The sequence below is a fragment of the Odocoileus virginianus genome, unplaced genomic scaffold (genome assembly GCF_023699985.2).
Source record: "Odocoileus virginianus isolate 20LAN1187 ecotype Illinois unplaced genomic scaffold, Ovbor_1.2 Unplaced_Contig_29, whole genome shotgun sequence".
Lineage (NCBI taxonomy): Eukaryota > Metazoa > Chordata > Mammalia > Artiodactyla > Cervidae > Odocoileus > Odocoileus virginianus.
In genome coordinates, this window is record NW_027224346.1 from 660,883 (window position 1) to 675,644 (window position 14,762).

General features: G+C 33.8%; 1 protein-coding gene across 2 annotated transcripts in view; it reads left to right on the forward strand.

The window, feature by feature from the left end:
- Positions 1 to 14,762, forward strand: part of HYCC1 (hyccin PI4KA lipid kinase complex subunit 1) — a 94,047-nt gene that overhangs the window by 32,552 nt on the left and 46,733 nt on the right. For both annotated transcript variants that reach the window (XM_020876470.2, XM_020876472.2), the window contains exons 2-3: positions 7,637 to 7,715; positions 13,202 to 13,303. In XM_020876470.2, coding sequence (XP_020732129.1) covers positions 7,665 to 7,715; positions 13,202 to 13,303 — 153 coding nt within the window. In that variant the 5' untranslated portion in view covers positions 7,637 to 7,664. The remainder of the gene's footprint in view (positions 1 to 7,636; positions 7,716 to 13,201; positions 13,304 to 14,762) is intronic.

Sequence of the window (14,762 nt, forward strand, 5' to 3'; positions counted from 1 at the left end):
GACCTTTTGTGACAACACTTTTATGATATGCTTTCTGGAAAGTTTCTTGAGGAATTCAGGAATCATTATCAGGGTTAAAATTAAAATATAATGCAGCGAGTAAAGAATAAGAGATTTATAAATGTTTTATTACATACTGAAAATATAAAAAATTAATTTCACACAGACTAACTCTGCTTGTAATCTACTGCATTGAATCTTAGCAAGCTTTCTAATACAATTTAAAATATTCTTTTCCAAGATATGTTTGAGAAAAATAGGAAGTTAGTTACACAGTATGAAATACCTAATTTTGTTCCTTTTGCCTTTGAGAAGAATAAAGATTTTTTTTAAAATGTGAGAATATATTTTAAAATATTACTTGAGATATCTAATTAGTTTTCTAAAACTTCAAAGTTACATAATCAAGACTGCCATAAATGTTAAAAGATTACATCTTAGATATGAAATGTGGGGGTGAGATAGCGACTGTAGAGAGCTTCTTGCTGAGTGCTGGTAGACAGAAATAGTTTTTAAAACCCTGTTTCAATTTTGTGGTCCGTTTGCTTCTTGTCCTAGCTAGTCGTTAGTGGTACCTTTAGTCATAACTGTTATTCATCATGGAAGCCAGGACTAATGGAGAGATTTTTTAGAGTGTTGCAATGTGTGGGAAGGACAAAGAAAAACTTCTCTTAGCTGGCACACACTCTTGCTTTTTCATCTTCTGTTTCTCTAGATACTTACTCTACATTTTATGAAATTCCATTAACCGCTTCCTTGTATAATGCATTATTGTTTCCAGTCTCATTTTAAATATTTGTACATTTTCTATTTTTCTTAATATACTTTTTCCTTTTATGAAATTTTTAAAAACTTGTCATCTAAAAGAATTTATAAGCTTTATCGTATTTAGATTTGTTTCAAACTGGCTTGACTTGGTAATTTAAAACTGCATGAATGCCAGTTGAAATTTTTACTTTTTATAATTTTGTGGTATAGTTTAATATTTCTATGAAATTACAAATTTAATTAAAAATATTTCTATATCGTGCTGAGGATTTTTGACCCCATGGAAAGACAGTGAAAATGCTTGAGTTTATTACTGTGCTTAAAACACAACTAATGATAAGTAAACATGATTTGAATTTTCATTCATGTTTATAATTTAGTACTATAATTATTTCCCTTTTTTTAACTTTCAGCAACTAGATAAGAAATCTCTTCATAAATTAGTTTTTTTGTCACCTCTGTTTAGTGCAGAGAGTAAGGTGTAATGGAAGAGAATTTGCTCCTTAGGTTTGAGAAGCCCTTGTATAATGAAGTATTATGAAAGTATTGAAATTGAAGCTTTAATAACGAATGGTGTAAATGTTATCAGAAGATATGAATATATGCTTATGTGTTGATATACTTTAATGTTTTGTTTTTGAATACAGTATCATTTGGGTTGAATCCTAGAATAGAAATACATCAGAGCTTCAATAATTTTTAAACTATTTTGAATTTCTAGAAAAGTTGCAAAGATCGTACAAAGAATTCCTGTGTACTCCACACCCAGTTTCAGTTTCTCCTAATGTCATGTTATCATTGTGTATTTGTCATTACTATTACATTGCTGTTAACTAAATTTCAGTCTTTATTAGAAATTCACCAGGGCTTTTTTTTTTTTGGTAAACTGTCCCTTTTCTGTTCTGTTCAATATGATCCAGTCCAGGTGACCATATTGCATTTATGGTCGTGTAGTGTCACCTTAGGCTCTCTGGCCTATTAGAGTCTCTCAGTATTTTTTATTTTTCATGACCTTGTTCATTTTGAGGAATATAGTTCAGATATTTTGTAAAATGTCTCCAAAATTAAGTTTCCTCTAATGTTTGTATCATGATCATACTGGGTTTATTGCTTTTTAGAAGGAATATCACAGAGATAAAGTAAGTGCCTTTCTCATCATATCAAGGGTACATGATATTCACATGCCATCATGGGTGTTGTTAACCTTGGTCAAGCCAGTGTTTATCAGATTTCTCCACTATAAAGTTACTGTTTTCTCCTTCTCAATACTCTTCTTTGGAAGCAAATCACTATGACCAGCCCATTTTGGTCCGTAGGGAGACATGGACTAAACTTCCTGGAGGGGGACGTATCTCCATATATTATCTGAAAGCAAGGCTTGTCTCTTCTTCTCTGATATTTGTTTATTTAGTCATTTATTTATTTCAATATGGACTTGTATATTTATTTTATACTTTGGATAGTAATTCACTACTATGTTGTTTGTTCTGTTGTTCAAGTTGTTCCATCTTTGACTGTTGGGTGTTCTCTCAGGTCGGCCCAATGAATTAATACTAATATTTAAAATATTTTAAAAAATGGTCCTGACTTGAATTTTTGGTCTCGGTTATAATCATATGACTGAGTTGCTGAGACAAGGAAGAAGACAGTATTGCTGGAGGAGATTTTTAGGAATTAAGAGTTCACTGAGTGAGAAGAAAAAACACTTAAGATATTAAATAAGAGTAATTTGAAAGCATGACAATGAGCCGAGCTAAAATCATCTAGAAATGAAAGAGAGGGATGACTGGAGGGGAGGGATTGATTGATAGATGACAGCTACATGCGTTTCGGAACAGCGTTGGGTGGATGGGAAAGAGGGAGATTGATCTGAAATGGTAATATTACCTTTAGGGCCAGTGGTTTCTTCCAGGGATATGAGAGGAAAGGCAGTCACTCTTTGAGAAGCTTTCAGGGAAAGCGGGTATCTTCAGAGAAGAGCCAGGCTTCTTGTTAGAACAAGAAGAAAGTGACATTCAGAAAACTGTTGAAGGTTTAGAGGCTTTTGCTAGTGACAGATTGTTAATTTCCGAAGGCTCAGGGAAAGAGAACTTCCTTCCAGAATGAGAGTGGAGTGGGAGATGGGGATAAAGTAGAGGGCCTGCAAAGAGCTATGAACGTGTGCAAGTGTAACCTGGGAACTGTAGTTTCTAGTGGTTCCTGACATCAACAGGGGGAGGGAAAATGACATTAATCCTGATGGACCTGCTGCGAGACGTGGTGGTGGGGCTGTGAAAGTTTCAGGGTAGAGGAGGTGTTCTGGAGGAGCTGTTCTTTTGGGCTCTGCAGTGGAAGGCAAAGAAGCATGTGGAGGGACAATTTCACTGAGTATTCATGTAAACTTAGATCTGTGGTTGAGGGCTCCCATTTGACCTCTAGCAAGTGAATAAGAGGCGCGGGGTGGTCTGGTGTTACAACTGTGTAATTTGCTGTTATTCACTTTCTATGTTGTGTCTGATGCTTTGGACTGTAGCATGCCAGGCTCCTCTGTCCTCCATTATTTCCTGGAGTTTGCTCAAACTCATGTCCATTGAGTCGGTGATGCCATCCAACCATCTGATCATCTGTCGCCCCCGTTTTCCTCCTGCCCTCAGTCTCTCCCAGCATCAGGGTCTTTTCCAGTGAGTTGCTCTTCGCATCAGGTGGCCAAAGTATTAGAACTTCAGCTTTAGCAACAGTCCTTCCAGTGAATATTCAGGGTTGATTTCCTTAGGATTGTCTGATTTTATATTCTTGTAGTCCAAGGGACTCTGAAAAGTCTTTTGTAACCCCCAAATTCAAAAGCATCAGTTCTTCCTCACTCAGTCTTCTTTATGGTCCAACTCACATCCATACATGACTACTAGAAAAAACATAGCTTTAACTGTAATACACACACAGAAAAATGCACACATCATCTGTTCAGTTTGATGAATTTTCACTAAATGAACACTCTTGTATAACCAGCTCTTAGCTCAATTACTAGAACCCAAGAATTAACTCCTTCAAGAATAGCCACTCTCCTAACTTTTAACACAATTGATTAATTTTGCCTGTTCTGCAAGTTTATATAAATGTAATTATATAGCATGTACTCATTTTTTCCCTTCCATTTCCCAATATTGTGACCTTAATGTAGTTACAGTTTGCTTATTGTCATTGTTGTATAGAACTCCATGTATGATGTACTATAATTTATCATTTCTACTCTTGGTGGACATTTGGTTTCTTTCTAGTTTTTGACTATTTATAAAAACCGCTACTCTGAATGTTCCTGAACACATCTTTCAGAGACATACATCCACATTTCTGTAAGGTATATTTTTATGCATGGAATTGTTAGAGTGTACATGTGTTCAATTAGAGGGTATTAACAAGATTTTCCCAAGATGCTGTATCAATTTACAGTCGTGCCAACTGTGTATGAATATTCTGGTTGCTTCATATATTTTTCAACATTTAGTATTGTCTCTTACATTCTCACCGTGTGTGTGTGTGTGTGTGTGTGTGTGTGTGTGTGTGATATCTCCCTGATGACTAACAATCTTGGGTACCTTTCATATATTCATATGAAATATGAATATAATATATGAATATAATATATTCATATATTTCCATTTGGATAAGTGATGTGCTTGCTTTTCCTATTGAATTTTCTGCCTTTTTCTTAATAATTGATGAATTCCTTATATTTCTGAATATGAGACTTTTGACAGAATTGTTAGTATCTTCTCCCACTCTGGTTTTGCCTTTTCATTCACTTAGTGGTATCTTCTGGTGACTAGAAGTTCTTCCCTTCCCCCACCCCGGTTTTACTGAGATATGATTGCCAAATAATTGTGTATTTAAGGTATACGTGATGTTTTGGTATACCACAATCAAGTTAATTAACAAATCTATCACCACATAATTACCAATGTTTATGTGTGTAGTGAGAACACTTAAAATCTACTCTCCTAGCAGATTTCAAGTATACATTATTTTATTAGCAAATTTCAAGTATACATTATTTTATTAGCATGGTTACCATGCTGCCCATTAGGTTACCAGAATTTACTAATCTTATAACCGAAAGTTCGTGCCCTTTGGCCAGCATCTCCACATTCCTCCAGCCCCTGGAAACCATGACTTTACTCTCTGTTAACATGAGTTTGACTTATTCTACACACAAGTGAGACCTTGAAGTATTTGTCTTTATGTGTCTGGGTTATTTAACCTAGCGTAAGATTCCCAGATTCATCCATGTTGTTGCAAATGGCAGAATTTCCTTCTTTTGAAGGATGAATAATATTCCATTGTATGTTTGTATGTATATCGTATTTTCCTTATCCATTCATTTGTTGGCAGACAGAAATTCTTTTAATGGAGTCCAATTTATAAAAATCCCTTCATGATTAGTGCTTCTGTGTCTCTTGTTTAAATTTTTTTTTTTTGCCTACCCCAAGGTTTTGAAGGTATTCTTTTATGCTCTAAAAGCTTTGTTTTGCTTTTTAAAATTAGATCTGTGATCCAACTGCAACTACCTTTTGCATATGGTGTTAGCTAGTAGGTTATGGTTCTCTTTCTACCCCCTATCCCATGTAGCTGTTCAGTTGACCTAACCCTATTTTTTATAAAGGTTACTCTTTCCCTACTGAATTACATAGTCACTTTGGTCATAGGTCAGATCATCATGTATGTATAGGTCTGTTTCTAGCCATTCTGCTCTGTTCCATTGGGTTTTATTGATGGTAATAATATGATAATACCACACTGGCTTAATTACTATGCTTTTAGTAAGTTTTGTAGTAAGCCTTAATATTTAGAAGTCCAAGTCCTCCAGCACTGCTGTTCTTTAAGATTGCTTTGACTATTCTCGATCCTTTTGCATATCCCCCTTGATTTTAACCTCTTAAAAATTAATTTTAATTAGAGAATTATTTGAACTTTTGTAAAAATTTTATCTTCCCAATTCTTTGTAACTTCTGGTTCTATTTGTGATTGCTTTCTGTCTTAATTTACTAGATGAGCAATGGATAAGTAAAAAGAAAACTCATGTGTACTTATATTTATCTTCATTTTGCTTCTCAAATGTGTATAACAGGATTAAAAAAAAAGTAGATCTAGGTAGAAAGAAAATAAGGGAACGTGTATAATATAATATTATAAATAGAATTAATCCTAGCCAGCTTTTTTGTGGGTAGAGTTAGGCAGAAACTTTGACTTCCATTTTGTTAAAATCAAAGCAAAGAGTATCTGCTAGGAGATTCACAGTATCCATAATATAAAAGCAAACCAGTTACTCTAAAGGAGAATTTTTCATGGTATTGAAAACTAAGGATGTGAATTTTTTGCTCCTTTGGATTTTAAAGGGGATAACATATGATCAAGCAGGGTTTTCATGACATTTTGGGCATAAACTCAAAGCCTGGTTTATGTGAATGAACAGTACTATAAAATGAATAATACAGTACAAATAATGTGATTTTTTTAATAGTTTGGCTTGATCAAAGGATAAAATTTAGAATAATAAAAGGACTATTTTTTTAAAGGGCTACTTTTTAATCCTAAAAAAGTAAAATGCATCTCTCTCAAGTAATTCTTCATATATGAATAAATGAATTAACAAATATATGTATTTTCTTAACCATTTTTAATAGAAATTAGACAATAGAAACATTAGAACGTATTCTTTGCAAGAACCTGTGTTGTTTGTTTAAGATGTATCTGTATACTTATAATATTCCATGGTGTATATGTAGCAAGAAAAAAAAAAAAGAACAACAACAAAAAAACAGAAAAAAGAAAAAAAAAAGATGTATCTGTATACTTTGATAGACAACTAAGCAAAAGTTGTATGAGTTGATCGTCTTCAATAATAGTATTGCGTAGTAAAACAACACTTTTATTGCCAGTTGCTTTTATTTACATTTTTTCATTTAATTTTCACAGTAATCCATTGAAAATATGTACTGTGGTTTTTCCTATTTCATGAATGATAAAAGGAAGGCAAATAACTTGCCCAAGTTTATACTACAAGTAAGAATAGAATTAAGATTCAGTTTCTGTCAATTTTGCCTCGATTTATTCTATATGATAATTCTGATGAATATCAAGGTTAATGCAGAGTTTGTGCCTGACTTAGGAATTTAGCAAGTTCAGATAGAACTAATAAAGTTTTCCCTCAAAAAACAGTCCACTCTCTTATAGATGGAGGTGTGAAGAAAACTATATTGTACGTTGACAGAAGTTTTGCTTGAGATAAATTTGTTTTGCATTTCCTTTAACTTCCTTTTTTTCTTATTTATACTTAAGTAAATTCCAATCTTATGAATAGCTGTTGTTGCATATAGCCATTATCTTGGATATTACCACTTTTACTTCTGTTTTATGAATATTAAGTTTCCAGGAAACCAAGTGGCTTGCCTAGATAGTTATTGTACTAAAGAACTGAAATATAAGCAAATTAAATTACTTTAATGTTTTCTATAAAGTCAAGTTTGGATGCATGTCTTTTATATTTTCACAATTTTAAAATGTTTTTTAAGTTCCATTATCTCTTTGGAATTATTTAATTTAAACTAAGGAAAAATGTCCAGTATGTTTTGCAGCTGACATTACTAAAACCTGAATGAAAATTGTAGAGCTAACTTCATCATGTTATAATTGTTTATACTTTTGTCATGATTCTTACGTTTCAATGCTGTTTGTATACATTGATTTTTGATAGTAACTCAGTAATTTATGTTTGAAACTTTTAATTTCTCAATAAAAAAGTAGCTAAATTTTATAGGATCACTTCTATCCTTGGTAATCTGACTGTAAAGAAAATGTATTCAATATTTTAGCAGTTTTCTATGTTAATTTTCAGGTTGAAGATTTAGAACAGATGTGGAAAGATGTTCACTTCAGAGAAAGGGGTTGTGGAGGAATGGTTGTCGGAGTTTAAGGTAATATTTACTGTTTTACTATAATAACTATATTCCAAAGAAGTTTTATCTGGGTTTTAAATTCTGGTGACTTTCTTTTTTAATGACTAAAAAGCTAAATATCTGTGGAAGCAAAGAATTTTCCAAAAAACTTATTGGGGAATTATTTACACATAATAATCTTTCTGAGGAAATTGACTCCTTCTTTGCCAAGTGGTTTAAAGGTTTGTCTTCTCCCTTTTTTGGCAACATCACAAAGAATGATTCAGGTCTCTGAAAGTTGATGTCACTCTCCCTAACCACCATGAATGATTCATGGTTGAAGTGTTTCTCCCTGTTTGGGGCGGCAAGGGAAATGGACATGATCAGCAATGAGGAGAAGATGGGAAGATGTTTGCACAACTTTCTATCAGTGCCTCTTTCTTTAGTTGGCTAACCCAGTGCCTGTAAAGGGGTATGTAACTTTTGGTTAGTGGATCAAAAACAAAACCTCTGTTTGGTTATCTTATGAACTGTTCTCCATGATAGCTAAAATTATGTTTCTTTAACCAGTTAAACTGGAGCTTTCCTGGTTACTCAGTGGTAAAGAATCCACCTGCCAATGTAGGAGACATGGGTTTGATCCTGGGTCAGGAAGATCCCCTGAAGAAGGAAATGGCAACCCATTCCAGTATTCTTGCCTGGGAAATCCCACAGATAGAGGAGCCTGGTGTGTGGTAGACGAAGGGGTTGCATGACTTAGCGACTAAACAATAACCAATTAACCACCTTCTTTTTGTCCTCTGTCTCACTGTTACACATAATTACATGAACTTCCTGATCAGGAACCACAAGAATGAAAAGTTTGGGCTGACACTTTGGTTTTTGTTTTATTGTTTTTTTGTCTAGCTTGATTAGCCCAAGACCTTGGACAAAAGTCAGTCGTTAGCTTGTTTCAATGAGGGACACCATAAAATAGGTACTGTGTAGGCATCTCACCAAACAAAAAAATAAAATCATTACAGGATTTGGAGGAAAGGTGTTCAGATAAAGTTTAAATGAAATAGTATTTTGATAGACTCAAGACAAAGCAGAGCTATGTGTAATGGGGTTAAAATCAGACCTGGATTGTGAAGTGAACCCATGGTCATGTTGTCTTTAGAAACTACAAAGTTAACATCTGTGTGGAACGTTGGGTTCAGAAACCCCTAATCTGAAGCCTGGTTCTCTGTGTCTAGGTGACTCCAGGCAGCAGTGGGATATTTCATTCTTATCGATACATGTTTAAAAAGCAAAACTTTTGATATCTCTGATTTTAGATAACAAAGCTCCTCACTGAGTAAGAATACAGAAGTCATTCAAAAATGGAGGTTCAAGAAGGAGAGGACATACGTATACCTATGGCTGATTCTTGTTGATGTTTGACAGAAAACAACAAAATTCTGTAAAGCAATTATCCTTCCATTAAAAACTAATTTTTTTTAATGGAGGTTTTTATGACACTTTTCAGCTGTAGTATGTCCTTGAGAGAAGCAATGTTTCCTGTTAATTTTGTAGCTGGCCGTAGCCGTTGTTATCTCATCCTGATGAATGAAAAAGATTTTCATTTTGTCAGCTTTTGTAGTCATAAATTATCTTTCCATGGATCCCCTAATTCATAGAGTGATGTAGTTATGCATGCACTTATAGAAGCTCACTGTATATAGTCCACTGCATACAGTGCTGTCTTCATATTTTAACAGTTTGAATAAATCTGGTGTGTGCCTTTTTTTCTTACATAAGTTGTCTTGTGTTTTTAAGCTTTTTTTCTGTTTCATAAGAGTTTAATATGGTTCATTATCATGATTTTTTTGGCAAGTTGATGAAAATTGTCAAGTTTAACAGCTGAGTACCACTTCTGGGATATTCTTCTGTTTAATGGTGAAGTAAAATTTGCAAAAGGAAATATAGCCATTAAGCCATTTTTTAAAATGGGAGTTGTGGCAAGAGGGCATGATGAAGGATGGGTAACATAGAGGCGGAGTCAACTATTAAGGCAAATAATTGAAAGTTATGGCTAATTCTCTTCCCTTATCATCTGTTTATTCTCTTCCATTCCTGGGAAGTAAACTTTTTCATTGAGAGAAGAGAAGTAAAATCCTGGACCCCATGAACTGAAAAGTTATTTAACTTTCCCCTAACCATCCAAAAGTAAATATAGTCAGTTTGATATAACAAATGATACAAATTTTTGTCAAGTATAAGGGAAGATATTTCCTACTGTTTGGTTTAATATGGTAGGCATTTCTGAAAATTATCTTGAATTGTGTTAGTGTGCATTGAATTCAGCTCTGTTTATGTTTGGTAAAGAGGTTAAGGTTACCAGACAAAGTTAGCAACATACTAAAAATAATAGAAAATAGGAAAGTACCTAAGAACAAATCTCTTACTTTTGAAGTTAAAGTATCTTGTCTTTTGAAATGATTTGTGATGTTAGTTACATATTTTGGTTAAAATATTTAAGAAATAAAATTTAGAGATTATTTATCTGTCATTCTATCTGAGTTTCTGCTTGGTTGTTTAATAACCGTGGTGCTAATAAGCCAAGGTCATCATGATTGATAAAATAAGTGGTACAGGGTACTTGAGACTGAGAAGTCAAATTTTTCCTCTAGGTGGTTTTACAATGTTGGACAAATTGCATAACTTCTTTGGGTCTCAATATCTTCACCAGGAAAACTGAAATAGGTGGTGTGTGAACATGATTTTAGCTCTACAGTTTTCCATGGGTGCAGCCTGAACCTCACTCAGCATTCTCTCAAATGCACAAGATGACGTAGTTTGTGTTGTGCTTTTTTTTTTTCCTTCTTTTTTCTTTTTTGCCTTTGGACAAACTAGCATCTACTCCAGCTTTGGGCCCTCGTTAATATTCTCTTAGTATACCAACAAAGTGATTAAACTCAGACTTCATTATTTTAAGATTTCATGAGTTGTTAGTTCAGTCTCTATATTTCAAATACTTATTTATAAAATGTTATCTTATAGATTGTATTGTGTTTTTGTTAATGTTATGTGTAGATTTATATAGCAGATTTTTTTATTTTCTGGTAGTCACTGAATCACAATATGTGACTCAAAGTCTAGTCTTATATGTAGTGTTGTTGGTCAGAGTTGTTTTATTTATTTGTTCTCTATCCATCTGACCATCTTCATTAATTCTCTTACATCTAACCTGTATCACTTCCTTATATTTTATAAAAGCCATCTGCCAAATGATACTTTAATATGAAGCAGCTGTCTTCAAATTTTGCCAAGGCTAATTTCTTACCATATTATCCCATTATTACTTCTTTTGTCTCTAGTTCTGCCTTCTTCAAAGTGAGAAAACTTAACTAGTACTTAAGAAGGCCAGTACCTTTGAACTAGTACAATGTAAATTTAAAGGTTTGTTGTAATGATATTTAAATCCATAGGCTGTTTTAGATCTTAAGGTTTTCAAAGCACTGTTCATAAACACAGCAATTGTATTTTCTCTCCTTCTATTGACAAAAGTTAACTTTTCTCACATTCACAAAATGAAATAATGACAAATTTTTTTAGGAGACCTTTCCTCTCATTTAGCAGTAGTAGCCTAGGCCCAGAATATTTTCTAGAACTTGTCTTTTCGGAAAAGAACTGTCCTGTTACTTTTGGCTATTTCACAAAAAACATTTTACCTCATGAGGGTTAATTGGTACATAACTGAAAATTGTAATTCACACTTTTAATGACTGTTTCAGTTTTAGGCTAGATAGTGCATGTAAAAATCTTTTTATTCACTAATCATTTTTTAAGATTTGTTTTTCAATTCACTTAGTTTGAATTTTATGTTTAGACACACATGTGCACACACGCACACACACACACACACATTAATGTGTTTTGTGTACATAGCTTAGGTTCATTATCTTCCAGGCAATTAGACATCTGTTGTTTATTTGACAGTTACTCCCTTTTATATAAATTCCACCAGTATTAGGTTACTCTTGATCAAATAACAGAAATGGAATGTTGTCTGGAGATCTTTTGTTACATGCTTTTGAAATATTGAAGAAAGCCCTAATCTCCTCTTTATGTAAGCAGTTGCAGTGAAACTCTCTCCTCCCCACCCGAAGAATGGCGGAAGGTTCCCAGATAGTTCACATTTACTTAACCATTCTGGTAAACAAAACTGTCCTATTAAATTAAAAAAACAGTCTATTCACTTATATATCCTAAGGTGAAATGTGACCTATTTTTCAAGAATTCACTTAAGAGTAACAGTGACAGTATTTATTTCTTATTTTGTTCATCTATTATGTAATGTCTGCAGCAAAGATTTGAGTACAAGGCCTTGTGCTAAATCCTGTGGGTGGAGAGATAAGATAGTTCTTGCCTTTGAGGAATTCACAGTAAAGTTAAAATGAATCAAATATCCTTATTATAAACATGCTGTTTGATTTTCTATGTCTATTTATGCACACATACACCTGTATACACTAACCATAACCCATTTTAAATCATAAAATACTAGGATATGGGACATGGAAGAAATAATGTATATCTTACAATGACTATTAGGAGTATCTTGAGACATTATATCTGCTGCAGGATGAACATTGTTGATTAGTTGGTTGATTGATAGAAATACTTTTCCTAGGAAAAAATAAAGACTTGGAAGACAGAAATTGTTTAAGAAGGTCATACTCTAGAAGGATAGGTTTTTGTCATTTGTTATAATGAAGTTGTTGTTGTTGTTTTCAGATTTCCCTACTACCTTTACCCAAAACTGTCTGACTTGCTACTGGAGTTTTATCTCTTCCCATTCCTTTCTGGTCATGGTGTCCTTTCTGAAAGGGTGACCCTGCCAGACTGTGGTTAGTTGTTGACATTTTAAATGGCATTAGGGAAATTTGTTGGTATTGTGGCTATCTTCTTCTCCATTCCAAGAAGTAGAAACTTCCCCCTAGTTGTGTAAAGGAGAACAGTCTTACTTAACAGTCCTTATATGATCTGTGGCTTTAAGGTTTGAAACATTAGATCCTTATATAACATGTTTATTAAGAAACAGAATAAAATACTGTTGAGATTGGTAACGTGTATGTTGCTACAAAAAATCTCTGGCTTTACAAATGATTCGTATTCTTATTTCCAACTCCAAACTCTGATCAAAGATGCATTGTTGATATTAATTTGTATCCCTGTTGATGTTGAGGATTAAATGTATCTTTTGTTTTATTTTTACCATTTTTTTTGTTGAGATATTGTTCACATAATGAAAAATTCACTGTTTTCAGGTGATAATGCAGAGGTTTTTTACTGGTTTTAAAATGTTGTGCCGTTAACACCATCATCTAAGCCTAGGATATTTCCATCACCCCCAAAAGAAAATCTGTATCTAGTTAGTCACTCTCAGTTCTACCTCTTCTGAATTGCCCCTCCCCCAGTTTCTGACAATCTGCTTTCTGTATTTGGATTTACCTATTTGGGACATTTCATAAAAGTAAAGTGTATTTTTTAAATTTGTTTAGACACTACCGGAAACATCTTTACCAAATTATGCTACAAATTTGAAGGAAAAGAGTTCTTTAGTTTCATCTCTCTATAAAGTTATCCAGGAGCCACAAAGTGAGGTAAGTACTCTCAGAGTTCATCATGCTAATAGTTTTCATTTGATTGATTTTTAACTTCTTGTGAAATGTAATACATATATTTTAAAAAGTAAGATAATTAGAGTTTTTAAAACTGTAATATATATTTTGGAGTGTTTAACTGATTCCTTTTGAGAAATGAATAGAAAGGTAAGAATACTTTATATTCAGAAAAATGGCAGAATAAAAAAAATTATGATAAAATGAGCTCCAGTGTATCATCTCTCAGGCCAAGAAATAGCATCACCATATTCCAAAGCCATCTCTGAACATGCTGGTGCTCATCTTTCTATGTATTATGTATGTATGTGTCTGTCTGTCTCTCCATCTGTGGTGATAATCTTGGAGAACCTGGGTCACTGCATTCGTTTATTCATTCAGCAAATATTTGTGTGTTCATTATGTGTCAGCTGCAGTGCTAGGCAACAGAAAACTCAGAAAACAGAAAATTCATCAAAGATGAGTAGCGCATGGCCTGTGTCCCAAAAAAGGAAAGGGAGAAAATAAGTAAATACATACTTTCAGTGCGATGCTTAACTGAGTCTAGATGGATTTGCACACGTTTCCCAGGTGTAGAAAGTAAAAGGACGTCGCAAGTTGAAGGGAATAGCATGTGGAGGACTGAGAAAATGCACAAAATCTGAGTAGCTAGTAGTTTGGTTCTGGTGGTAAGTTTTTCCCAGCCCTTGCTTCTTTTCTCTGCTTTCCCCTCTCCTGCATTTCCTTTGCATTTTTAGATAGCAAATTTAGTTTGAAAGTGTTAAAGTGAACTGTACTCCCAGATTCTGGTGCTTATAAATCCTACCATTCATAGTAGAAGTAGATAAGGATTGGAAATGGTGAGGAAAGTCAAGATGCATGGCATGTGGATAAAAGCAAATAATCTAGTTTTTAGCCTGATCAATGTGGTAAAGACAGTGTGTATCCTGTATTCTTAAAGAGAAAACTCAGTCTTAAAAAATGTACTCAGAAGTACTTCTCAGATATAACAATGTGATCTACTTTTCGGGCTTCCCTGGTGGCTCAGCTGGTAAAGAATCCGCCTGCAATGTGGGAGACCTGGGTTCGATCCCTGGGTTGGGAAGATCCCCTAGAGAAGGGAACGGCTACCCACTCCAGTGTTCTGGCCTGGAGAACTCCATGGACTGTAGAGTCCAGGGGTCACAAAGAGTCTCCTTGTGCTCTTTAGAATACTTTGTTCTTAATGTGGAGATACAGTATTCCTGAAAAGTTGATGTCGTTGTCTTTTGGCACTTTTGAAATTTGAAATGTTGATTCTACTTTGTTTGAAATCTGGGAAATTTGATATTTGGATTTTTTGCAAATATCATTATGTGGTTAAATTCATTTGATAAATATTCATTGAACACATATAATGTGTCAGAAATCACTTAGAAATGTACAAAGTAGAATAAATACTTATAGATTAGAACTTATATTC